This window comes from Miniopterus schreibersii, assembly GCF_964146895.1.
Source record: "Miniopterus schreibersii genome assembly, chromosome: 19".
NCBI classification, from domain to species: domain Eukaryota; kingdom Metazoa; phylum Chordata; class Mammalia; order Chiroptera; family Miniopteridae; genus Miniopterus; species Miniopterus schreibersii.
In genome coordinates this window covers 31,995,753-32,021,314 of record NC_138119.1, presented here as the reverse complement: position 1 = coordinate 32,021,314, position 25,562 = coordinate 31,995,753, and the positions used below count along the sequence as shown (strand labels likewise).

At 50.7% G+C, this 25,562-nt stretch overlaps 1 protein-coding gene across 2 annotated transcripts in view; it reads right to left on the bottom strand.

Moving 5' to 3' along the window:
• PIK3C2B (phosphatidylinositol-4-phosphate 3-kinase catalytic subunit type 2 beta) overlaps positions 1–9,351 on the bottom strand; it is a 43,882-nt gene extending 34,531 nt beyond the window's left edge. The window contains exons 1-7 of one of the 2 annotated variants that reach the window (XM_081121205.1): positions 8,342–9,351; positions 5,109–5,209; positions 4,369–4,523; positions 3,990–4,110; positions 1,070–1,181; positions 868–947; positions 414–477 (exon numbers count right to left, since the gene is read on the bottom strand). In XM_081121205.1, coding sequence (XP_080977331.1) covers positions 414–477; positions 868–947; positions 1,070–1,181; positions 3,990–4,110; positions 4,369–4,523; positions 5,109–5,209; positions 8,342–9,271 — 1,563 coding nt within the window. In that variant the 5' untranslated portion in view covers positions 9,272–9,351. The remainder of the gene's footprint in view (positions 1–413; positions 478–867; positions 948–1,069; positions 1,182–3,989; positions 4,111–4,368; positions 4,524–5,108; positions 5,210–8,341) is intronic. The other variant, XM_081121206.1, reaches the window with a different exon arrangement.
• Positions 9,352–25,562: the final 16,211 nt, after the last annotated feature.

Below are 25,562 nucleotides of genomic sequence, written 5' to 3'. Positions count from 1 at the left end.
GTGAATCCACACAAAGAGAGCCCTGGCCGTTCCCTGCCTCTAGGACCCTCCACTTCCTCATGGTTTCCTCAGAACTTCTCCAATCAGAGGTTCCTGGGCGCTCATGACTCACAGGACACGCATTAATGCACATTCACATGTAGCAGCTGGGTGATGGTTCCACGTCCCTTAGCTTTGGAGACACCCTACTCCAGAGATAGGGATCAGGACACGGTTCCTGACCTACTTCTACAAGGAGCAGAACTCCTCTCCACACACTTGCCAGCTACCCAACAGCCAGCAGTCTTGGTTTGCCCATGAGCCAAGGGGAATGTCTGCTCCGGATCCCTTCTAGGGCTGGCTGATTCCAGGAGGACTGGGGGAAAGCTTGGGAGAACTTTGGGCAGCCAGGCCACCCCAGGATCTGTACTCACATCAGCCAGCAGGAAGGCATCCACCTCATTGTGATAAGTGTCAAACAGAAGACTCAGGGCCTGCCTAGGAAGTTGGGGGCAGGGAAAAGTAGAAATCAGCATAGACACCCCCCTCCCTGGCCATGACCTGGGCAACCCATTCTCTTCCTCCTTTTCCACAGCTCAGGGATCTGACTCTGGCTTACAGGAGTTCCCATCCCTTCAATATGTCCCGTGAAGACTGAAGGACCGTGAGTCCTTTGTACTTCGCCACCTCTCACCTGGAGCATGGTGGCAAAGTGCTAGAGGGATGAAATGTAATACACCTGGAGTGGGGATCAGCCCATAAAACTCTTGGGTCCCACCCCCGACACCTGCAAGAAGCCCTGGTCCTGGGAGACAGGCAAGCAAGAGTATCTGCTGGGTTTCCCCGAGCTCCTGCTTGACCCACACCCGAGATGGCACCCACTCTCACCTGCTGATGGTCTGCTTGACTGGCCTCTCTTGCAGATGGATGAGGTAGTTCAAAGTGGAGGGGCTCTGGTCATCATTTACCTGAGTAACAAGTACCATATTCAGGGAGAGGTGGGGCCTTCACCTCAACCCGGTGCTCCTACCCCAGTCCCCCTAAATGTGTTCCATATCACCCCGTGCTCCCCCACCTGCCCCACACCAACCGTGCGGGCCAGGTCGCTGCGTACGGATTTCTGCTCCATCAGCTGTAGCCGAATGTCAATGTCAAACTTGCGGCAGTACTGAATGTACTCATGGCTGCCCAGAGCGTGCTTACTGGTGGGACAGAGGGACAAGATCATTAGCATCCTGGGGACTCAGTGGGAAGGGCGATATAGACCTGAGCCTTGGGGAGAGAGAAACAGGACAGGGAGGTGACCTAGGGGTAGTACTTCTGTTGTGCCCCCTACCTTGGCTCCTAGAAATGTCCTGGTAGAGCTTGGGGAAGTACAGGTTTGTCTAAAGAAAAACCACCTAATACACTGATGCCTTAGTCTGCACAAACACTGATTTTCCCAGGCATTTATTACCTGTATTGTCATTGGTGGTTCACTCCAGGGTGGGAACTTCTGGTGGGGTGGGGAACAAAGGGACTTCTCAGAGCATAGTGTTTAAACCCCATTCTCTTGGCTTCAGTATACAGGACATGTTGGAAGTTAGCCAATGCTCAGGCTTGGGCGTGGAGATCAGTGGGTGACACTGTCCCCTTACTGAGGTTCTAGGCCTCCCACACCCTACTGTTACCAGCTGGGGTGCTGAGGTCAACGAAGCAAACCCAGTAAGATTCCAGGTCTGCTATCCCAATGCCCATCAAAGGTCTGCTTCTGCCCTGGCTGGGTAGCTCAGTTGGTTAGTGTCCTGATATGCCCAGGTTGTAAGTTTGATCCCCCGTCTGGGCACATATAAGAAGCAACCAATGAATGCATAAATAAGTGGAACAGCAAATCAGTGTTTCTCTCTCTCTCTCTTTCTCATATCAATAAATTTAAAAAAAATTTTAGTCTGCTCCCCTTCCCCCAAGGCTCCTGCCTGATTATAAATAACTACATAAATCTCTACAGACATCTTGACAGCACCTGCCTGCATGCCATTCCCACTGTTCAAGTGACAACTGTGTGACCCCACCCCCACTCCAGTCTCAGAGAAGGTGGCCTAGCCAAGTCCCTCCATGATCCAGCTTCTTCCTCCTTCCCAAATCACACCACAGTCAAAAAGGAAACCCCAAAGAGAGGCCAAGTGAGTCCCACCTGCAGGCCAGCACGCAGGCCTGGGCTGGCTCCCAGCAGCTGGGAACAGAAGCCGGAAAGGGACTTCCTTCCTCAGCAGAGCTAGGCGTCTAGGCCGGCAATGGAGAGAGGAAAGGGGTGAAGGGAAGGGGTGTGTGCAGAGCCCACAGAGGTGCCCAGGCCTGAGGCCAGTGGGGTGCAGTTAGGATTTAAAGAGGTTCTCCACATCCTGAGGGGCCAACCCTCTGATCTAGGCCCCATCCTGCTAAGTCTGAACTGCAGCCAAAATCTAGGGCTAGAGAGACTGGGCCCTGGGGTAGGTCTGGTGGGAGTGCCCAGGGAAGGAAGAGTGTGGTGTGATGGGGGAGGAAGCAGGAAACCCAACCCTCCCCAGGGACTGTCTCAGGGTTCTTATCTGACAGCAGCCTGCATCCTGGACCCGACACTCGCCCTCGCATCAGCCCCCTCCTGCTAGGCACGGTGGGAAACCACAGGGCTTCCTTGGGAGTTCGCAGCTTTCTGGAAGCCCAAGAGGGAACTTCCCACCCCACTCAGGGCAGCTGTCTTGTGCTCAGGGGTCTGACCTTCTGTTGGTGGGAGGGAAGAGAAGAGACTGGGTGGTGGAGGGGGGCTCCTGGGCCAGAGTCATGGACACAGGTCCCCTGGGGACTTGCTCGCCCTTCTCTATGGAAGGCCTTCTTCCCATGTATGCATTTGTTAGAGTGGGGGAAGCATGACCCCAGGGCCACCGATCCCATTCCACCTCGCCCTGGGCACTCCACCCGGGTCCTGGCAGGAAGTTAGAACTTGACAGTTTATCTACCACCTCTGGACTTGGGGGCTCAAGCACTAGGGTACCTACAAGGTAATTCAGACAGGATCTATCTGATCTGATCTGATCCCCACAAATTCCTCTCTTCAGACCAATCCTTCCCTACTAAGGTTTACTGAGAGGCCAGAAGGGGCCAACAACATCCCTTAGGTTAAAGAAAACAGCTGAGAGCTGCTCTAGCCATAGATCCCTTGCATCTACACCTGGATATGAGAGAAAGAGCAAGTAGTGGCACTTACAGGTTCTCCTAAGAACCACGACACAGGCCTCTCCTTTCCCCACTCCCAAGGCCTGCTTTCATGGGCAATACGCAACTGGAAGCTTGGGAGGAGAGCAAATCCCTCCACTTCCTTATCTGCTGTTGTCTGGCTGATTCCAGGCCTGCCACCCAGCTATATCACCTGAGGGGTGCAATCCCTGCACTCCGGCCAGAATCCAGAGCCCCAGGGCAGTGGAAAGGGGATTGCTGCCGCTGGGCCACATCAGCCTGTCCAGGAGGCTGTTTGCTGCACAGGGCACGGATGGAGAGGGGCTGGCAGAGAGCCTCTGTGAGGAGGCTAACCAGCAGCACATGCCAGTGGGGAAGGGCTTACTGGCAGGGGAAGGGGGAAGAGAGCAACTGTGACTTCTTCCCTAGGTTCCACTGGGCACCGCTGCCCAGTCTTCCTTCTACCCCTCGATATAAGGGCACCTCACATAATCTAGGGCAGGAGGAAAGCCCCACACAGTCCCCCATCACCCCTCACACATCTCTCCACTTCATCTTTGCCTAATTCCCAGCTCCAAGCTCTTTCCACAGATTTGGCTCAGGAAGCTGGCCAACCCTGCTGGAAGACGGAGCTCCTGGGAAAGTGCGACGTGGCTGAGAGTGTGCCTGGAAAGCAGGAGTCCTGCCTGTGCAACTACAGGGAAGCTTCCAGCCCCAGGCCTGGAGCCCAGCACCTCCCCCAGGAAGCCCCTGACAATCCTAACACCCAGAAGGCAGGTGCTGCATGCTACCCTGCTCTTCCCCACTAGGTCACTCACTTCTGCAGGAACTCCTCCAGCCCACAGGGCTTCAGCACAAAGTCAGCCACATCCACGCCCCTCAGTTCATCGTGGGTGTAGCACAGGGTCTGGTAGATGAGTAAGTCCACAGTTGAGGAACCTGCAAGGGGTGGGGCAGGGCAGCAATGATGGGGGTGTCAGGGTAGGCGGGGCTCAGCATCTACCCTGATCCCCCAGTCCCGGTGTGATCCAACCACATAAAGCAGTTTGGGGTTGGAGGAAGTGACCATGGACCTAAAAAGCTGGCCTCAGAGCCAGCCTCCCATAGGAGCTCTGGGCCACACCATGGGGTGGGAACTGAGGCCAAAGGATCCCACCCCGCCTCCAGGGAGGCTCTCTCTCCTCCCCCATAACTTACAGTTGCAGGTAAAAGTGAGTGGCTCCTGTAGGCTGTCACACAACACCGTCACCTTCAGGTTGACCTCATCCCCAAGGTGCTCCGGGCTCGGGGTGACAGCGCTCCAGACATAGCCGGTGAGGAAGTAGTCTTGGATATTGGAGCCAGATCGAAGGCTGTGCAGGAAGAGAGGGAGAAGGACCCTCGCTCTGCCTTCGGAAGAGAGCAGTTGAGAAGAGGCCTGCTGGGACCCTCCCGCCCTGAGGCCCAAGGGCCCCTCTGTCCCCAGTCAGCCCGGCCCTCCAGGTCTGTGGCCCAGGAGGAAGGTGGTGGGGAAGCAGCTCTGGAAACCATGATCTTGACACATTTGCTACAGTTGCCAGATGTTTCCCAAGCAGAGCTGAACAGTAGGGAGTGTCCTAAGAGGACATGCTAAGAGCCAGGGAAAGGTTTTCTGGGTCCACTTCCTTTCCCTTTTAGCTCCAGATAGCCCTCTTATCTCCATCTGGGGGCACTTGCTCCTAAAGCCTGAAGCGATTGAGGTAATTTCACTGTTAAATCAAGGTTTTATAAATTTTGTCAAATCTGTGAAACCTCTAAGGTGCCTCAATTTCAAAAAGCCCGCAAACACCTTTTATAGGAAGCATCCCATAGCTCTGAATTGAGATTTATTACACATGGTTCTTCTTTCTTCTGAGAAAAGGGTGGCCCTCCGACCCAGCCCCCACAACCCACCACCAACCCCCTTCTTTAACTCTTACATATCCAGCATGTGGCAAAATGCAGCAACTTCCTCGTCTCTCTCCTCTGAGACCTCAAACAACTCATGGCCATTGACGAAGGCGTGGGGCCGGGAGACCACCTTTAAGAGAAGAGCAGCTGGCTCAGGGCCTTCTCCTCGTGATGGCCCCTCCCCACGGCTCCCAGATCTGAGCTATTACACTCCAGGTGCGAAGACTTTAGAGGCATTCAACATTCACTGAAAGGGGCACAAGAAAATGTGGGAAATGCTGGAAAATATTTATCTGCCATCTTAGGAGACCCAGAGCCAAGTGAAAAACAGAACTTGAAGCTTTGACTAAGTCCGGAAGCCTGGGTAGGATGAACAAGAGTATGGCCAAGCCTTCCCAAAAGGGCAGCTTCGATGCGGCAGGTCAGGCCACGCACAGCATTGTGGAGCCTCTGGGCTGGCTTTCTGGGGGTGCTCCCAGAGGCTGGCGGCGAGAGGAGCTGTTTCTCCTGTCCCACTATGGAGGCCACGGACGTGGGTTGCCCATCTAGTCCCCAGGGAAGCTCCTTCTGGCTCTCGAGTCTTCTGGTTTCGAACAGCTGCGGTGTCAGGGAACCTGCCTGAGCCCCGCATCCTGTCCAACCGTATGTGTGGTGGTGGGAATTTGCTCAGACAAGACCTCACATTGATTCCTGTAGTCACAGAGCTGCTCTCACTCACCCGTGAGGAGTGCAAAAGAGCCCCCAGCCCTCCAGGAGGAAGTAGGGGAGCTGGGGCATGACAGGTTTCTGCCTGACCTGACAGGCCTGCCCACAGCCACCATGTGAGGCCGCCCCAAGGGAATGAAGCTGCAGCTGGGATGGCGTGGCTGCCGTCGGTGCCAACACCTGCTTCCGGGGAGCCCAAAGCCCGAGTGTGCGCGCATAGCCTTGCCTCACCTCTCACCCTCCCTCCAGCTATTCTCATGTCCTCCCCACCCTTGGGCAGATGGCAGCACTGACCTCCTCATTTGAATATATAGACTTTCCTCTAAGTGACCGTCCCCTGCTAGCCTTGCTCCCCTCGGTGAGCAGGGAGGGGGTGCAGCGTGGGGGCAGCTGGCATGTGAGGCCCTGGCTCTGCCAAGTTCATGCCTGTGTCCCAGTCAAAACAATAGTACCACTGTCAGCAATTAACTCACAAAGGCAAGAGTGAGAAAGTGACAGAGCAACGGAACGAGACAGAAACAGAAACAGAGAGACAGAGAAATGAAGAGGCCGAGAGAGGAGGGGAAGGTGAGGGATAGAGAACAGAGTAGCTACTGAGGCCATTTTCATGCCCTTTCAGTGCCACTCCCTGGCTCCATAAGAAAACAAAGCCACTTACGTGCACCCTGCTGGCAGGCCCTGGAGGCATCACCCGGTGCTGGCTGGGGGAGTCTGCCAGGCAGAGGCTGGCAGCGGGGGTACCCAGCTGGCATTTGGAGCCAACCATTTCCAGAGCTGGCCCCACAGGCCTGGGATAAGGAGTGTCCCTCTGGCTGGAAGCCCGGCGGAGGCGGGGTGGTGGTATAGGCCGAGGGCCCGAGGGGTCCCCCCGCCCAGTAGGATGGGTCCCCGCAACAAGTTGATGAGGTGAAGACCAAGGCCTCATTTTCCCACTAGGAATGGGCAAAAGCTGCCCTGGCTTCTCCAAGGAGACTGGACCCAGCTCCTTCTCAGAGCTCTGAAGACAAGCAGGGGATGGGGGAAGGGCGAGGGAGTAGAGGGAGCAGGAGAGGAAGCGACAGAGGTGCCCACCTACCAGGGTGCCTGGACCAGGCAAGCAGGCCCAATTCTGTGAGAGGAACTCCGAGCTGGGAACAGGACTCTCCCTGTCCCTATAAATAGCAGAAGCAGCCCCACCTCTCAGAGCAGGGCCTTTAAAAAGCCCTGAGCTCTAGAGCTGTGACTTATCCCAGGAGCTGATGCTACTTCAGGGGCTCTCTTAGTAGAAGCACAGGAAGGACGGACCACATGGCTTTTCGAGAGTTGTGAAGGATCACAATTGCTAGGACCCAAGGTAGGAAAGCCCCAGTGTCCCTTGGACAATGTATAAGGAGGAAACAGGGATGGGATGAGGCGGAAGCCTGTTCCCACAGAAGTCATCAGCCACGAGGGTGCCTCTTGATCCCTTCTAGGGCCAGGGCTTCCAGGGCCCAAGGGGGAACACAAAGCAGTCTTCAAGTCCCACCCATGGGGACGCTGCTGGCATTTCCTTAAACCAGCTCAAGATCAAAGCTGCCCTGGAGCCCACTCTGTGCTTTACTGTAAATACTTTGCTATTTTATATTATGTACTGATAAAAGTAAAATTATTATTGTTATCCCACATCTTCTAAATATTTTCAATGTGAAAAGAGATGGATGGTGGTGATGATTGCAGACCAATGTGGATCTGCTTCACGCCACTGCACTGCATACTTACAATTGTTAAGACAGTAAATTTGTTATGTATATTTTACAATAATAAAAGAGAGACAGAGAGAGAAAGACAGGGAGGTAGACACAGAAAAACAGAGAGAGATAAACAGAGAGAGAGAAAGCAAGAGAGAAAAAGAGACAGAGAAAGACAGAAGGGAAGAGAGACACAGAGAGAGCAGTCAGAGAGAGACAGAGGAAAGAGGGAGACAGGAGAGGGACAGAGGGAGAAAGACAGAGACAGACAGAGAGACAGTGGGAGAGACACAGAGAGAGACACACACAGGGAAGGAGACACAGAGAAGAGACAGAGAGAGCAAGAACAAGCCAGCTTTGGGATGAGAGACCAGGGCTGTGTCCCTTGGACCATCAGGCAGGGCTGCTGAGGGGTCTGGACCAGGATCTGGTATTCAGTGAGCACGAAACATTGGTTAATATGAGGATTTAGCCTCATCACCATGCAGCATTTTTGGCTGAGCAAAAAGCAGAAGCAACTCACTCCAGCACACCAGGCCACTGGGACACAGAGTCAACAGTGAGTCCCCATAACCTCAGTTACGTCCTCACATCATAAAGCAGGCACACACTAGGAACTGGGCTTCTGAAATGCCTGCTTCCAGAAGATACACAAGGTACACAAAACTCAGCCTTGGAAGGGAGTGTCTCTGGGTGTCCCTTTTCCTCTCCCCGACCAGGACCCAGAAGCAGAGGGGAAGAGGAGACTAAAGGGATGAGTAGGTAGCCGATTTGGAACAGCAAAGAAGAAAGATTATTCTGTTTCTGAACGACATGAGAAAAGGGAGACAGAGGAAGCACAAGGTCCTCACCGAAGCAGCAGAAATCCGGTGGTTCTTGCCGGGTATCGCAGTTTTTCGGCTGGCACAGCGAGAGACATAGGTGCGGGGGGGCACCTGAGGGGGCATGGTCTTGCTCCGGGCCACAGGTTTTCCAGGAATGTCCTTGCTGAAGTCCAGGGGCGCCCGGCCCTCCTTCCAGCCCCTGGTGGCATCCCGCACCATCTCTGCATCGTAGGTTGACTTCAAGTTGAGCCGTGTAATCGCATCATTGATACCATCGTAGTCCACAGACCCCAACAGGCGCCCTGTACCCCCACTTCTTGGCTTCTCTTCCTCTAGGATCTGCTGCCCTAGCAATTTGCCTGGAGGCTGTTCGACCAAAGAAAAAGTGTTGATGTCATTGGGCTGGGAGATCTTGGAGGAAGACGGGGGCCCCTTCCTGGGAGGTAGGGGAGGGGTGTCCCAGATAGAGACTCGAGGAGGCAGAGGAGGTGGGGACAGTTTCTTAGAGGAGTCATCTATGTCCCCTGGCCTTGGGGAAAAAGAGAGCCCCCCATCTGAACTATCAAATATGTAAAGATAGTCTCCAGCCAGGGAGCCTTTGGGCCAGGGATCTGGGCCAGGCTGGGAGCCCTGGGAGGTAGAGTGGTTGGGCAGCCCTTCCTGTGGGGAGAGTGAGTTGTAATTGAGGGTAGGATCAGAGCCAGAAAGACCGCGTAAGAGCTTGAGGTCCTTCTGCCTCCCCGCTGGCTTGCTGTAGAAGTCCAGGACAGGCTCATCCAGGCCGATGAGGGAGGGGTCCGTGTTCCGCTTGGTCCTGTTTTCCTCCTTGTCATGCCGGAGCCGGGACAGAGCATCATACTCCATCTGCAGGGCTTCAGCCATGGCCAGCTCTTTGCGGCTGATGCCCACTGACTCCAGGGACTCCCAGTGTTTCCCATTGCCCTGAGTCGACGACATGGTGAGGATGGGGACAGAGGAGACAAGGAAGTCTCCTACTTTCTGCCAGTGTCAGGTCTGCAGGGTTGTGGCATGGTGTCTGGGCACCTGCAGGTGAGGGGTAAAAATATCAATCATTTCATCACAAAAAGAGATGTATTAATAATCTGACTCACATCACCCAGGCTACTGCCTGTTTCTTAATTGCCTATAACAGATGGAAAGAAATAGAAAGATGGAGGAAAAAAGAGATACTAAGACAACTTAATCTATGTATGACAGCCATTCACCCTTAAGTTCATCTATACATGTCTCCACCTCTGGTCCCTAACTCCCATCCTCACCTCTCTCACATGTACCCAGAGGAAAGAAGAAGGGATGAGCCAAGAAAAGACAGAAACAAGGGCTCTTCAGTCAGTTTAGAGGAGACAGCTCTCAGATGTTGCTGGTGAGGAATGTGAAATGGTATAACCACTTTAGAACACAGTCAGCTTCTTGAAGCGGTAAACATCTGCCTACCATATGACTCAACTATTCCACTCATAGTTACTTACCTAGGAAAATGAAAGCACACGACCACAAAAGATTTATACATGAATATTCACAAGCAGCTTTATGTGTCATATCTAAAAACCGGAAACAACCCAAATCCATTAACCCAACAGGTAAATGGGTTAAAAAAATGTGATGTGTCTGCAGGATTGACTATTACTCAGCAACAAAAAGGAATGAATTATCGACACATGCAATATCAGGGATGAATCTCATAATAACGACGCTGAGTAAAACAAGCCAGACAAAAGAGCATGAGTATATAGGATTCCATTTATATAAAATTCTGGAAAATGAAACTAATTTACAGTGACAGAAAGCACATCAGCAGTTATCTGGGAAGGGCTGGAGGGGGGGATTACAAGGGAGCAGAAGAGAACTGTTGGGGATGATGAAAATTACCATTATCTAGACTGTGGTAATGGTTTCACATATGTCAGGACTTCTCAAATTGTATACTTTCAGTCTGTACAGTTTACTGTATGTCAATTATACCTCAATAAAGCTATAAATGAAAAGTACAAAAGAGCGCTATGAGAAAACTTATAATTACTCAGATTTCACAAGGATCCTCCCAGAATACACCGATGTGAGCACTTAAACAAAGCTTTCCAAAGGGTGAGAGCCAGGTGCCTGATGGAATACAGTTGTGCCTAAATATCAATTTCTCCTAGGCCTGCAGGAAACCAGGCAAAAAGGCAGGATCCCCAGGCCAGCTGCCTCTAGCTGCGAGCAGCCCCCTCCATTCACCCATGTTTGGCATCCTTTCCTTTAGAAGCCATGACATGAAAAAGACACTGAGTAAGTGGTTGTAATGACAAGGTTAGCCTGGCCCAGTGGTTCTCAACCCTGGCTGCACATGAGAAACACTGGGGGAACTTTCTAAAAGGATAGTCCTCATACCCATGTTCTCCCAAGAGACTCTGATTTAATTGGTCTGCCGTAGGGCAGTGGTGTGTTTAAAAACCCCCCAGGAGCCCGGCTGGGCGTGGCTCAGTGGTTGAGCATCGACCTAGGATCCAGGAGATCAAGGTTTGATTCCTGGTCAGGGCACATGCCCAGGTTGTGGGCTCGATCACCAGTCGGGGATGTGCAGAAGGCAGCCAATCAATGACTCTCTCATCATTGATGTTTCTATCTCTCATTCTTCCTTCCTCTTTCTGAAATCAATAAAGACATATTAAAAACAAAAAACAAAAAAAAAACCTCCCCAGGAGATTCTAGTCTGTAGCTGAAGCTGAGAACCACAGGCCTAAATCTTCCACTTTATTGACAGGTTCTTGGAAACTGTGACTTTAAACGAAACAACATATAATGAAACCAATTTCACCATTGGCTACTTGATACAAACAAAAGTTAAGTTCCTAGGGCATAGTTCTGGTCACAAAAACATCACCAAACTTCAAAATAAAAACGCAAAACATTTCTAATATTAAACACTGAAATAAATGTGAGCTATCCATACATTTAAGAATGTTGAATGAAAACAAATGAGACAATTATTTTCCAACCCTGATTATTCTAGTTCAGGGTCATGGGTGACTGGAGCCTCCCAGCAGTTTAGGGCGAAAGGTGGACCCCACCCCAGACAGGATGCCTTTCCATCACAGGGCCACTGACACCCACACGATGACACTCACTCAGACTGGAACAATGTAGGCAGGCTAGTTCATCTAACGGTCACATCTTTGGGAGGTGGGAGGAAACTGGAATACCCAAAACCGCTTCAGACATGGGGAGAACATGCAAACTCCACAGACAGTAGCCTGGCCAGAAATCAATTTTATTTTTTCATGAATATTATAACAAATCAATGTTATTCAAGCACCTGCTGTATGGCCCAGCTGGCGTGGCTCAGCGGTTGAGCATCGACCTAGGATCCAGAAGATTGGGGTTCGATTCCCGGTCAGGGCACATGCCCGGGTCGCGGGCTCGATCCCCAGTTGGGGGCCTGCAGGAGGCAGCCGATCAATGACTCATCACTGATGTTTCTCTCTCTCCCTCTCCCTTCCTCTCCCTTCCTCTCTCTGAAATCAATAAAGACATATTTTTAAAAACCCCCCAAACCTGCTATATATGTATTTTAGATGAACTGGGAGGAGGTAAGTGTAAAGTAGTCACATCTGACCCTTAGCTCCAGTAGCTAAGATGTTCACAATTCCATAAGAGTATCAAAAATTGTACATTCTATTGTACTGCTTTATTCAGCAGAAAATAAATATATAAAGTATGTTCTTCCTCTGGATTAGAAAAATGACAACATCAATAGGAAAAAAGGTTCAGATAGATCCTTGAGTGGCAAGTTCCATCAGATCCAAAATCAGTTAGCAAACAAACAAACCAAAAAAAAGCAGGGAGTACCCTTCCAGTTGCCAGATGCAATGCTGCCTAATTCATGAATTGCTTAATAAAGCCAATTAGATTTCAAAGAAAAAAAAGAAGAGAGAGAGAGAAAAGAGAGAGGGAAGGGGGAGACAGAGAGAGAGGGGGAAACAAAGTTGAGTTAGGACAAGGGTATTCCTTAACCCAAGATACCCCACCCACCCCAGGACGCCATGCACCTGTCAGGCACAGGCACAGAACCCTGAAGGGCCAGGGCTGGCTCAGCGTGTTTAAGGAAGTAATTTCCCAAAGATGAATTAGCCGAAGCCCAGCCTCAGGCACACAGAGCACTCAGCTGATTTCTCTGCCTGATGAGTTTCTCCACCCTTCAACAGCTTCTTAGATGATATATTTTTAAAATATGTTTTCAGCCCAGCGTGGCTCAGTGGTTGAACGTCAATCTATGAACCAGGAGGTCATGGTTCGATTCCCAGTCAGGGCCCAGTCAGGGCACATGCCCTGGTTGCGGATGGGGGGCGCACGGGAGGCAGCCAATCAATGACTCTCTCTCATCATTGATGTTCCTATTTCTTTCTCCCTTCCTCTCTCTGAAGTCAATAAAAACACATTTAAATAAATAAAGATAATATCCTTTAAAAAATTTTAAAAATATGTTTTCATTGGCCCTGGCTGGTGTGGCTAAGTGGTTAGAGCGTTAGCCCACACATCAAGGGTTGGGGGTTTGATTCCCAGTCAAGGGGACGTACCTAGGTTGCAGGTTCAATCCCCGGCCCCAGTTGGGGCAAGTGCGGGGGGCAACCAATCAATGTGTCTCTCTCACATCAATGTTTCTCTCAATCTCTTTTTCTCTCTCTCTCCCTCCTTTCCACTCTCTAAAAATCAATGAAAACATATTTTAAATTTGTTGTTATTGTTAATCCTTACTCTAGGATATTATTTTCCATTGATTTTTGGAGAGAGAGGAAGAGAAAGGGAGAAAGAGCTGAGAGGGAAACATTGACCGGCTGCCTCCCGCATGCATCCCAACCCATCGAGCCTGAAACCCAGGCATGCGCCCCGACTGGGAATCAAATCAGCAACCCCTCAGTGCACGGGAGGACCCCCAAACAGCCTCAACTGAGCTATACCGGCCAGGGCCTTATAGATTATTTTTTATCTACAGGGTGTAAGAGGCAGTTTTTCTATTTGAAATTCAAAGGAATTAGATGACCAGATGAAGACACCCAGAACTCAGCTGCCCAGAGCTGGAAAACTGGTTCCAGGAAAAGGGGGTCTTAGTGCTTTTAGATAAGAGACACTAGAGAAATGTCAAAGTTGGACTGAGTTTACACCATTCAATCCAGACTGTGGATTTTCAGCTCTGAGCTGGGACAAGCAGAAGACTAAGTGTTGCTGGCCATTTGGTTAGCGGGTCCTCCAGATATGTCAATGTGTGTTCGATCTCCGGTCAGGGCACATACATGAATCAACCAATGAATGCATACGTAAGTGGCACAACAAATCGATGTTTGTTTCTCTCTCTCTCTCTCTAAACAACAACAAAATAGTAAGAGTTGCCTTAGCCAGACACCACTGTGAAGAAAACTGAGACCACTGGAAAGAATCTCAGCGCCCTGCCCCTCCTCCCACTGAATTATCCATACCGGCATCCAGCCTCCCTCTCTCCCCTTGGTCTCAGGGGAAGCTGAGGTGCAACCCCTCGTGCTCTTGTCCCCCCTCCTCTGAGTCTCCATCAGGATGATGCTCCACAAATTCCTCCTCCCTCTCCTGTCTCTTCGTCTCTTCTCCCTAACTGGGTCTCTCTCTTTAGCACATAAACATGTCCACGTGCCTTCTAACTTTAAAAACGAAGGAAAAAGAAAAAAAAGCCTCCAGCTAATAACCTCTTTGTTCTTCCTTCCCTTCGCATCCAGTTTCCCAATTCTCCCTTTTCACTTACTTTTTTTTTTTTTTTTAATCTTCACCCAAGGATATTTTTTCCATTGATTTTCAGGGAGAGTAGAAGGAAGAGAGAGGCAGAGAGAGAGAAACATCAATGTGAGAGACACACATTGATTGGTTGCCCCTAGCACATGCCCCAACCACGGCCAGGGATCAAACCTGCAACCCAGAAACACGCCCTTGACCAGGAACCAAACCCTGGACCCTGTGGTGCTCAGGCTCTAACCACTGAGCAACACCAGCCAGGGCTCATTTATTCTTCAACTCTCTGTCAACTGGCTTCTGCCCTCAATATTCCTGTAAAAGTGCCCCAGCAACAACGCCCAGGCCACCCAATTCCATGGGCACTTCTATCTGCTTGGGCATTGCAGCTGCATTTGGCTCTAAGACCATTGCCTTCTTCCTTGAACCCCCCACCCCAGGCTTCCACGACAGCTGTTTATTGTTGTTGTTCCCTGCATCCTAGTTGTCCTCCTATTCACACCACTCACGTGCTGACGACTCTAGATGTGTAGCTCCCTGGGTTTACGTGCCCACCTATACCTCAAACCCAAACGTCCCAAACTGAATTATCACCTTCTTTCCACCTCCTCCCTCTGGTTCCCCACTATGGTGAACGGCACCCCCAGTCGCCCACGCTGAAACCCTACAGCCATCCTGGATTTCTCCTTCCTTTCCCCCCATAATCAATCACCGAGGTCTACCACCTTTTCTTTTCAACACTCCCCAACTCTAGTCCTGCCTCCTACCCTAACTGCTGCTGTCCTAATTAAACCCTATCTTCTCTCGCCTGGGCTATTACAATAGCCTCTAAGAGTTCTCCCTGCCACTAGTCTTTCCCTCTTTAAGGCTTTCTCCACAGAGCACCCTTTCTAGAGTATAAATCTGGTCATCGCAGTCCCAGGTTAAACCCCCTCAAAAGCCTCTACTTAACTCCTTCACAAGGTCTTTATCAGGGCCAGCATCTCCCTCTCATCTCCAGCCATTCATTACCAAGTATCTGATACCTCCATGATTTTGTTTCTGCTCCTGGGTATGTCCTCAACACTCTTTGCCTGACTCCAACTCACTCTTCTCAGACTTTGCTCAGATATCATGGTCTTCAGAAAGCCTTCTCTGAACCTCCATATTGAACTGAGGGCCCCTTCTTCACACTACCAATAACAAGCTATACAGATCTCAAACACAGTCTTAAAATATTTTATTCAAAATTAAAGGTGTATGGATCTGTCATCCCCATTAAGTTCAAGTTCCAAATTCACTTCATTGCCACTGAGAAAAATGTACTTGAACTGGGATATAAGGGCAGAGTATTCTGGTAGTAAGAATTTTTAGAAATGGAGATGGGTGGTCAGAATGCAGGTGGTATCCTTCTTTGGGGTCCTTCAAACACAGGACTGGGTTTCAACTAGTTTGCCAGGTTTGGCATCCATAAAGGCAGGTGGGTTGGTGGACAAGACCACCACACAAAGTGCCTTCTAGCTCTGAGGTCTCTGATTCCGACCTATTGAATCCCTTCAAGCAAATTCCTCAGGGGGCTCCAACCCAGGCTAAGGCTGCTCCTTAGCCCCAGAAGGAAAGAGAAGAAAGGTCTGAGAAAGATCCAGCAGGCCCAGCTCCTAAGGCTCTTCCCAGACTGGAACTCACATGAGGAAAGCTGAGCTACCCCTCTCTAACTACCATCCATCCCCGGCTCCAGGCCAGGACACCACCAGACTGTCTGTCAGCCATGCACGGAAGGAGGCCCAGCCTGGGGACAGAGCTCACACCTGGGCCACACTGAGAGCTGCTCCTTGGAAAAGGCTCAGGGCTTGGCTCACTGATGCTGAGGGATCCCCGGTAAGGAGGCAGGACAAGCAGCATACCCCCAAGACCAGGACCAGGACCAGGACCAGGAGAGCCACCCCTAAGGTGAAGGGAAGGTTCAGAGCAGAGCAGCAGCCAGGCACAGGGGAAATCCAGAGGGAAAGAGGAAAGGCAGGAGCAACCAGTGGCAACAACCTGGAGCTGGAGCGAGAACTCAAGTGCCGAACTGCATTTTCCAGGCATGCACAAAGTATTTTAGGAATCAGGCTCATGTTTCCTGCCTCCCCCTTCCCTAATTCAGTTCCCTTTCTGCAGCCTCCGCTGGGCTGACAACTTAGAAACTGCTCTATTCCCTTAGTGCTCAAGGGCTACTAGGGATTCTGTAAAAGAGCAAATATCCACGTAGGTCCCAGGAAAGAGGTGGGGTGGATAAGGGCCTGGGTCTCTGCTACTCTGCAGCCCACCCACAAAGAGATGGCTGGGGCCAGGGCTGCTGTGTCACACCACTCCAGGGAGCACCCACGCACTGTGTTCTAAATGAATGACACCCTTGACCGCAGCAAAGAAAACATGTGAATGGTGCTCCCTGGAGTTGTGCACCTTGGTGGCCCTGGCTGTGTTCTCTTCTAGTATCCGTCTCTCAGAGAGCAGATGGAAATCATCTGGAAGGTCATTTTAGCCAGTTTCCTCCCACCACCTACATGGACTGCTTGTTAACATCCCCCACATGCGTCCTCCCTCTCTGCTCACCCATGTGAAAGAAAGATGCAAACACTTCACCCCTAAATAACCCAGCCTGAATCACTTAAGAAGTAGGACATTCTCCTATATAAACACAGTGCGACCAACAAAATTTAGCATTGACATAATAACATTATTTAATGTATAATCCACATTCAGATGTTCTCAACTGTCACTTGGGAAGTTTTTCAAACATACAAATTCCTGGTCCCTCTCTGGGAGGGTCTGATTCAGTAGAGTGAGTCCCTGGACTCTGCTAAGCCCCTCAGGAGATTCAAATGTGCAGCCAGCTTTGACTCACAAACTAGGGTTTCAGAACTCCCAGGAAGACAAGGGGGACTGTGGAAAGGGACCCCCAAAAGCACTGGTTAGCTGGTAAAGGAAGTGGACATGCATAGGTCGGTGCCAGGATCTACGCAGCACCAGGCACCAAACTCAGTCCACACACAGCTGCCAACAGATGGCTGAAGGCCTGCGGGGGAGGAAATGGAACCAAAAGGGCCCAGCCACACAATGGTTCAGAGTCAAAGGGCGGAGAGAAAGGAGAGGCACCCCCTCCAGGGGCCTGGCTCTGCTCAGTCCCCGAGCCAAAGAGGGAGAGGCCAGCGGCCAGCACTGACATCCGCTGTGGGTGCACAGGGCTTCCTGCTCTCTTGCTGCAGGGCACTGTATCAGCTGCTCAGCTTTGGATGGTCCAATGGGTCCAGGTTATCTTCCCATTTCCTGAGTCACAGAACTGGATCCCAATGGGCATTGAGTACCAGCTACGTGCCAGGCTTCATGCTAGACCTACAGTATTCAATGACCGTGGCATAATTCCAGAGAGCTGACGGTCTAGCAAAGGTGACAGACATATCCACAAATATATCAATCCCCGTCCTGGGGCACAAAGCAGGTGGATATCTTAGCCCATCTTCACTGGGCAGGGAAAATGGAGAGCTACTGACAAGGTGATGAAAAGTGCAGAGGTTTCGAGCCCCCAGTCACGGGCATCCCAACTTTTGGTAGTTTTTACTAAGGAAGGTAACTCAGTTTTAGGGCTGCCTAGGGAGCACCTATTCTCAAGGACAGAATGGGTCCAGGACTTGGACCCCTGCCCCTATCTAACCCCCAAGATCCGCACTTACCCATACCCAAGGCCCCACAGGCTTTGCAGCCAGGGACCCACCCCCACTATTCCAGCCACACACCTGCTGTCTGCTCCACCTCTCCCTCCCACAGCAACAGCCCGGCTCCAACAGGCAGCTCAGCATGTGCTGAGCCAGGAATCCAGTTCCTTCAGCAGGAAGGTGTATCAAGAAGGTCAGCCCTGGCCGGATGCGCTCAGTTGGTAAGAGCATCGTCCAGGACACCTAAAGGTCGCGGGTTCCATTCCCAGTCGGGGCATATACCTAGGTTGCTGGTTCGATCCCTGGCCCCAGTTTGGGCACGTGCAAGAGGAGATGATAGATATTTCTCTCTTACATGGATGTTTCTCTCTCCTCTCTCTCTCTCTCTCTCTCTCTCTCTCTCTCCTCCCCTCTCTTTAAAAATCAATGAAAATGTCCCTGGGTGAGGATTTAAAAAAAAAAAAAAAAAAGGTCAGGTGGGCCAGATCCCTGCCTCAAACAGATATGTATCTGATCTTTGCTTTCATATTGAAAACCTACAAGTTTATACAGCTTCTCTGATATCAGGCCCATCAGAAACACATACTAACAAAGTCTTCCTCTTCCTAACCTACATCCCTTCTGTGTGGGTCTCACTTAGTTCCAAATGTGGGAAGACAAAATAACTGCCTGTGTTTTCTTGCCACTCCATACAGCCCCTCTCTAGCATCCTCTTAGCCAAATTAAAGCAGCCCTGCATGGTTCAGTCTTTCCTACTGGAACTTATTTTCCATCTCTCTCTTCCCTAGGCCGACCTTGGACTTTCCACCAATTTGAAGCCAAAGTGGATACAAGAGTTAGCAGAGGTCATGGTTCAATTCCTGGTCAGGGCACATGCCTGGATGGTGGGCTCAATCCCCAGTAAGAGCCATGTAGGAGGCAGCCCATCAATGACTCTCTCTTATCATTGATGTTTCTATTGCTCTCTCCCTCCCCCTTCCTCTCTCTGAAATCAATAAAAACATATTTTTTTAAAAAAGAGTTAGTAGAGGGCTCTCTGGGTCTTAGAGAGCCGAGGGACAGGTGCTAGGAGGCTGTGTGATATGGTTAGATCGAGTTGGGTTTTGCATTCAGAGCCCTGGAGTCCCTGATCCCTGCTCAGAAACTATTTGTGAAACTGGTCTGGCCACACACACACACACACACACACACACACACGCATTGAATCCCCAGAGATCATAGCTCCCACCACACCCCCTGCAGATTTGGGATCTAAGTATGAAGAAAGTCAGGGGTGGAAGAGATGAGGCAGATCAAAACTTTCCTTCCTAGAGCTGCTGATTTAGATGGTAGGGCCAGGGATCAGGAGCTGGCAGCCAGCTGAATGGAACCTTTTGCAAAGAGGAAAGAAAGGTCTTGGCAGTGTGTGGATCTCTAACCCAGGAACCATCCTATGAGCCAGAGCAGCCACATCTCCTCTGTCTGGTTCACTTCCTGCTCTCTCCCCCCTGCCCCCAACCTGGCTTTGCCACCACAGCCCCAAGAACCAGTCCTTCTAGTTCAGATTGGTGGAGTTCCCTCCAAAGAGCATGGTGGGTGGGAATGTAAACTGATGCAGCCAGTAGGGAAAAACAGTATGGAAGTTCCTAAAAAAATTAAGAATAGAATTACCACATGCTCCAGCAATTCCTCTTCCAGATATTTATCTGAAGAAATCCAAAACAGTAATTCACAAAGATATATGCATCCCCTATGTTGACTATAGCATTATTTACAACAGCTAAGATATGGAAACAACATAAGTGTCCATCAACAGAATGGCACATATATACAGTGGAATATTACTCAGCCATAAGAAAAGATGGACACAGAGGGCAGATCCTGTGAGGGCACAGGGAGAAGACAACCATCTACATGCCAGAAAGGCCTCAGGAGAAACCAACCCTGCCAACATCCTGATCTTGGATTTCTAGCTCCAAAACTGCACTGGACCAAACGCTGGCCCTTGTGATATCTGGAGCTCCCGTGAACCACTGTCCAATGAGCAGCTGTTCTAACAGGTCTGCAGAGAACATGGGCCCTCAGCCCACCTGACTGTTGACGGCTGGAAAATGAAACGCTCTTTATTCTGTCCTGGATCCCAACACAAGCTGGTCATGAGGCAGTCCTTGCTGAGAATGGACCAACTCCTAATACACAATCATTTTAAACCTTCCACTAGGGATTGTGTCACCAGAGGACGTGGCCCTTGAAAATTAACCCCTCAAAGGCACACCCCTGGCACCAGAGCGCAAGACCGCAAGCCTGCGTTACCTTGTTTCTTGCACACCATCTCCAGGTGCTGTAAATGTTCAATGTTAACTAGCCTGGGCCCACCCATGTAAAAGAAGTGTGTGTCTCTCCATTTAGTTCTTTATCCCACCTTAGAGGTCTCCCCACTTTGCTTTCTCCCACCTCCTTAACCTACCACCAGTGGATTTCATGTAACCCTCCTTATGTCTTCTTTTATTCTAAATGCATGAACTACAAAACTGCCCTGGCCGGTGTGGCTCAGTTGGTTGGGCGTCGTCCTGTGCACCAAAAGGTTGCTGGTTCAATTCCTGGTCAGGGCACATGCCCAGATCGCAGGCTCCAGTAGAGGGTGTGCAGGAGGCAGCCAATCAGGTGGAAAAGCACAAAACAGCCCTGGCCGGTGTGGCTCAGTTGGTTGGACAGTGTCCCGTGCACTGAGGGGTTGCCAGCTCGATTCTCAGTCAGGGCACATGCCTGGGTTGCGTGTTGCAGGCTCGATCCCTGGCGGGGGGGGGGGGTGCAGGAGATAGTCTGATGGATGTTTCACTCTCACATCGATGCTTCTCTCTCTCTCTCTCTCTCTCCCTCTCTCTTCCTCTCTCTCTACAATAAAAATATAAAAAAGAAAGGACAAAACACATGATTCTACTCATATGTGGAATATAAAACAAAAGAAAGGAACAAATGAACTAACAAAACAGACCAAAAAACTCATAGATACAGACAACAGAATGTTAGTTATCAAAGAGGAAGGGTGGTAGGAGAGGGCGAGGGGGGTAAAGGGGTCAAACACATAGCAATGGAAGGAGACTATACACATAGCAATTATAATGTACACCTGAATTTTATATTATTAACCAATGTTACCTCAATAAAAATAAAAATTAAAAAAATTTTTAACAAAGAAAAAAAATTACTTCCAGCTTCCACAGCCTTCCAGAAAAAGGCAGCGGGACAGGGATGCGAGGGGTAAGAGGAACTCCCAGGATGAACTTCCCTTACCAATCCTGACCCCTGGCCGAGGGGACTCCTGAATAAACTTCTTCACAGACAACTTTCCCACCAGCACAACCCACATCAGAAAAAGAAGCCCAATATTTCCAAACGGCAACATCTAGGAAACCTTCGTCTCTCTGAAGGCTCCATAGGCCCCACGACGGGTGCGGCCCTCTGGGAGAGCATGGGTGCGTGCGGGATGGGATACAGCAGCCCTCTCTACTCATTGTCTCTCCATCTGCTCTCCGTTCCTCAGCACCTCAGCTTTGCTTCACAGGGCCATTTGCTTCCTGCAAAACATGAGCTCCTGCAAAGGCAGACTGCAGCCACTGTCACCTCCAGCTGAACCTGCAGACCAGCTCGCCCAGCTCATGCCCTGCCCTGTGGAATCTCGTTCTCCAGGATTCCTTCTGGGGACTGGAAGAACACCCTGGAGGAGACCAGCCCATTAAGCAGCATCCAGAAAATATGTCACAGCTGTTCCCATCCAACTGAGGCACCAAAGTCAGGACATAACATGCTCTGCCTGGAGGACTCGCTGGCGAGAAGAGATAAGTGGCAGCAGATCCACCTTGCAGAGCCACCTCACACTCAGGTTCAGTCCTCACACCCAACATCCTACATGCTGGGCAGGGCTAACCCATCGGAGTCTGCAAGGAGCAAGGAGGCACTTCAAACATGGTCCTAGCTCACACAAGGGGACAGGATGTATCTCAGGGTAACTGCAAAGGCACAGGAGCCCTGGCCCGGTAGCTCAGTCAGTTAGAGCATCGCTACACCAAGGCTGCGAGTTCATTTCCTGGTCAGGGCGCATAAAAGAATCAACCAATGATGCATAAATAAGTAAACAACAAATGGATCTCTCTGTCTTTCCCCTTTCCTCTCTCTCTAAAAATCAATAATTTAGTGGGGAAAAAGCACTGAACTAACCAGAGAGTGTCGAATAATGCCAGTGAGACCATCCTCCAGAAAGACATCTTTGCTGGGGATCAACACTCTGATTTTTAGGGAGTGTCTCCAATTCATTCATCCATGGTTGTTTCCTGGTAGCACCTTTCTTTTTTTTTAATTTTCATTTAAATATATCTTTATTGATTTCAGAGAGAGGAAGGGAGAGGGAGAGAGAGAGTTGAAACATCAATGATAAGTCAATGATCAGCTGCCTCCTGCACGCCCCCAACTGGGCATCGAGCTGCCAACCCAGGCATGTGCCCTGACTGGGAATCGAACCTCAATCTCCCAGATCCTAGGTCGATGCTCAACCACTGAGCCACGCCCAGCTGGGCTGGTAGCACCTTTGTTAGATAGGTTGTCTCTTTTCTCCAAGACAGGGTCCTCCTGTCTTTCAGAGATGAGGAGAGTGAGGACCACTAAGGGTCACCCACTTTGCCCTGGGTATCACACTGGAAAAGGGTCCAGATAGCTGACATGCAGAAATAATCTCAGCCTCCAGCCCTACGCTCTCTCAACAAGTGCACACTGGGCACATTTGTGCCAATGCCCTAGAACAAGAAGGGCCCAAGAAATTAGTCCCCAGAACAACCCTACACACAGAGCAGAGAAGGTGGGGCCAGCAGCTGGGCATGGTGGTGGTGTCTGTAGGAAGTGTGAAGGTGACTGCCTGTCAGTCCGGGTTGGAGAGCCAGCGGACAGGGACACGTTGTGTGGGAAGTGGGCTGCTGGCAATTGGCAGCCACCCAAGCTGGCTTGGCTTGGGGGAGGGTGAAAGGAAGTTGAGCAAATGAAAGTAAGCCACCCATCCATGTCAACCTGAAGCTGAAGATAGGCTCCCACACCATGCCCAAGGCAAGGAAGCTCTGCACCACTGTCCACAGCCCTACCCACTGTCCCTCTGCCACCACAGTTCCTAAAGCAGCCATCTACACATGTGGTCTGATAACAGAGAGTATCTTCAATTAGTGCTAACTCCCCAAATCAAGAAAACCCCAAAGCCATGGTAACCACACAAATGGCACATACCACACATCCTCCAGCTCCCTCCCTCATCAGCTCCAGGAGGACAGGAAGCTGGCCTAGACACATGAGGTCGTGATCTTAGTGTCACCAGCAAAAAAGTCTGAGATGGAAGGCTGAACCCAGAAGAAAAAGGAAAGAGGACCTTCAGCCCCAGGGGGCAGCTCCGGGCTTTCCCAAGCAGGCCCTTACCTGTACACATTCTAACACACTGTGGCAGGCCCAAGGCCACCTGGCTCTGGCAGGTCTCGGGGCGGTTATTTCCTAAGTCAGGGCTGAGTGCAGAAGCCCTGGGTACTCACAGAGCAGGATGGGAAAGGAAAGAGGTGCCAGCTTTCAAGCAGCCCCCATCTTTCAGCCCAGAAAAACACACACAAACAAAACACCTCATACTAAACACCTCATACTAATTTACAGGGGGGTGTTAGAGGCCTAGGTGTTAGTTCCTCCCAGGGACATTTGCAGTTAAAAAGCAGAGTCTGAGGGGAAGAGTGCCCAACCCCACCATCCTGGCAGTGGTAAGAGAAATTTCTAGTGGCACTGGGAGGAATGATCCCTTAAGGTAGGCTGATGGATCCTTCTGTAGGCTGTGCCTCTCCATGGCCTCCCCTGGTCTCAGCTCCTGAACCCCAGGAATCTCTTGCCCCTCTCCAGAACACAAGTCCCCCCAGTGCTGCCCATCAGGCAGGCTGTCCTTTTAAGTCACTGACTCCTCCAATCCTTGTCCTTGGCTATTGTTAGCCAGCCCGTCCCAGGCAGCCACCAGGCCTTCCCCAGTAGCCACACAGTGCCACTCCACTATTCTTGGTAGCCGGCAGGAAGGATATCCTGCTCAGGGCAGCCAAGGACACTGAACCCAGGGGAGACCAGGGATTCGATTTTACCAAGGTCAAAGGAGAAACCCCATTGGGGAAGCAGGGCCCTAACAGGGAACTGAGAAATGTGATCCTCTCCAAGATGGCCTCTCAGTCTCCAGAATCCCCAAACTACAGGGGAGGGAATTACCTAGATGGGAGGGCTGGGGAGGGGGCAGCAGGCAGTGGTCCTGATGGTGCCAGATCACAGGGGACCCAGCTATGACTCCCCACATCAGCCTAGTCGCCCCTAGACCTGTCCCAGTGGTTGTCCAGTGCCATCAGCTCAGCTTGACCACACGTACAGCATGGTATTGACCCCCTGCCCTATTTCCCAGCCCACCTGACTCAGGGCCTCCAGAAAGCCATGGGTGCAGCTGGAGGGACCTTTCTCTCCCTCCTGCTCTCTCTCCTGTTTCCACCCAACTCAAGGTCCTCAGAAGCCTTCACTGGTCAACCCTTTCAAACTCTCCTTACTCCTGTGACTCTCCGTGTCTCCTTAACACTCTGATGCTGTGCATATGATGTGACTGATTAAAATGCTGGCCTGGTGTCTGGGGCAAAGAACAACACTTGTACCTTAACTGGCACAGAAACTATTTTTGCATCTCTGGGCATGAAGGGGGTCAAGAAATGTATTTTTTGAGTAGGCCTAGGGGTGGGGGCCTAAAGCACGGAATCATGTCAGTTGGTCTTGCTGGTGCTCTGTACATGCCCTGCTGCCTCTCTCCCATCTTCTGTGCCCCACTTTGCACAGGAAGGTCCCAAGGGAGACAGAAGTCTCCCTAAGAGAGAGCCCAAGTCTATACCCAGCAAAGTGGACACTCAGCAGAAAGGTGAACCACCAGCTGCTCACCAGCCCCCTGCTCCACCAGCTGCATCCTCATGGGGCCCTCACTCATGTGACCCTCACTCAGGGTCTACCAGGGTGGCAATAGTCAGAGCCATTCTCAACAGGTATTAGCCGACATGCTTGGGAGCTGGATATGTAGCCAGGGTGTGACTGCATATGCAGGCATATGGGAGCTAACAATCCACGGGCACCTGCTGAATTACTATTACAAGTAACATAATCACCATTGCAAAGTCTGTCCAATGAGTCCCTCCAGCACTTGTCCACTGTTGTGACTGGAGTGTTTGGGTGGAAGGGGACAAGGGGGACAAGGGGGACAAGGGGGACAAGGAGGACAAGGGGGACAAGGAGACAGGGAGAGGGGAAAGAGGGGAGGGAGGCTAAGTGAGTATGAGCATCGCAAAAAGAAAAGGAAGGAAACAGGCCTATTGTTTGCCTCTGGTATTTTGTGCTAGATATTGTCTTGTGTAATCCTCACAACAATCCTTCAGTGTGGCTATTATTATCATTACTTTAGGAATGAGGAAACTAGAAAACAGGAAAGGGACTGAGTCAATTGCTCAAGGTCACACAATTAGTAAAATCAAGAGTTAAATTGAAATTTGTTTGAGGTCATACCATTCAGTGTTTTGTTCCATCCTGCCACAGACCCAGATACAGACACATCACATTTTACCAAACGTTCAAGCTGATGTTGAAGATTATCCTGGTACAGCCCCACATTCTCTCCCTACACAAAACACTTCTTTACCCTCCCCAGCCACTCAAAAAACAAGCAAATAAACAAACAGGGAAGAAAAAACCCCAACTTTGCAGAGAAGCAATGACCAGAGGGGAGAAATCACTTGTCTGAGTCACACAGCCAGTCAGTG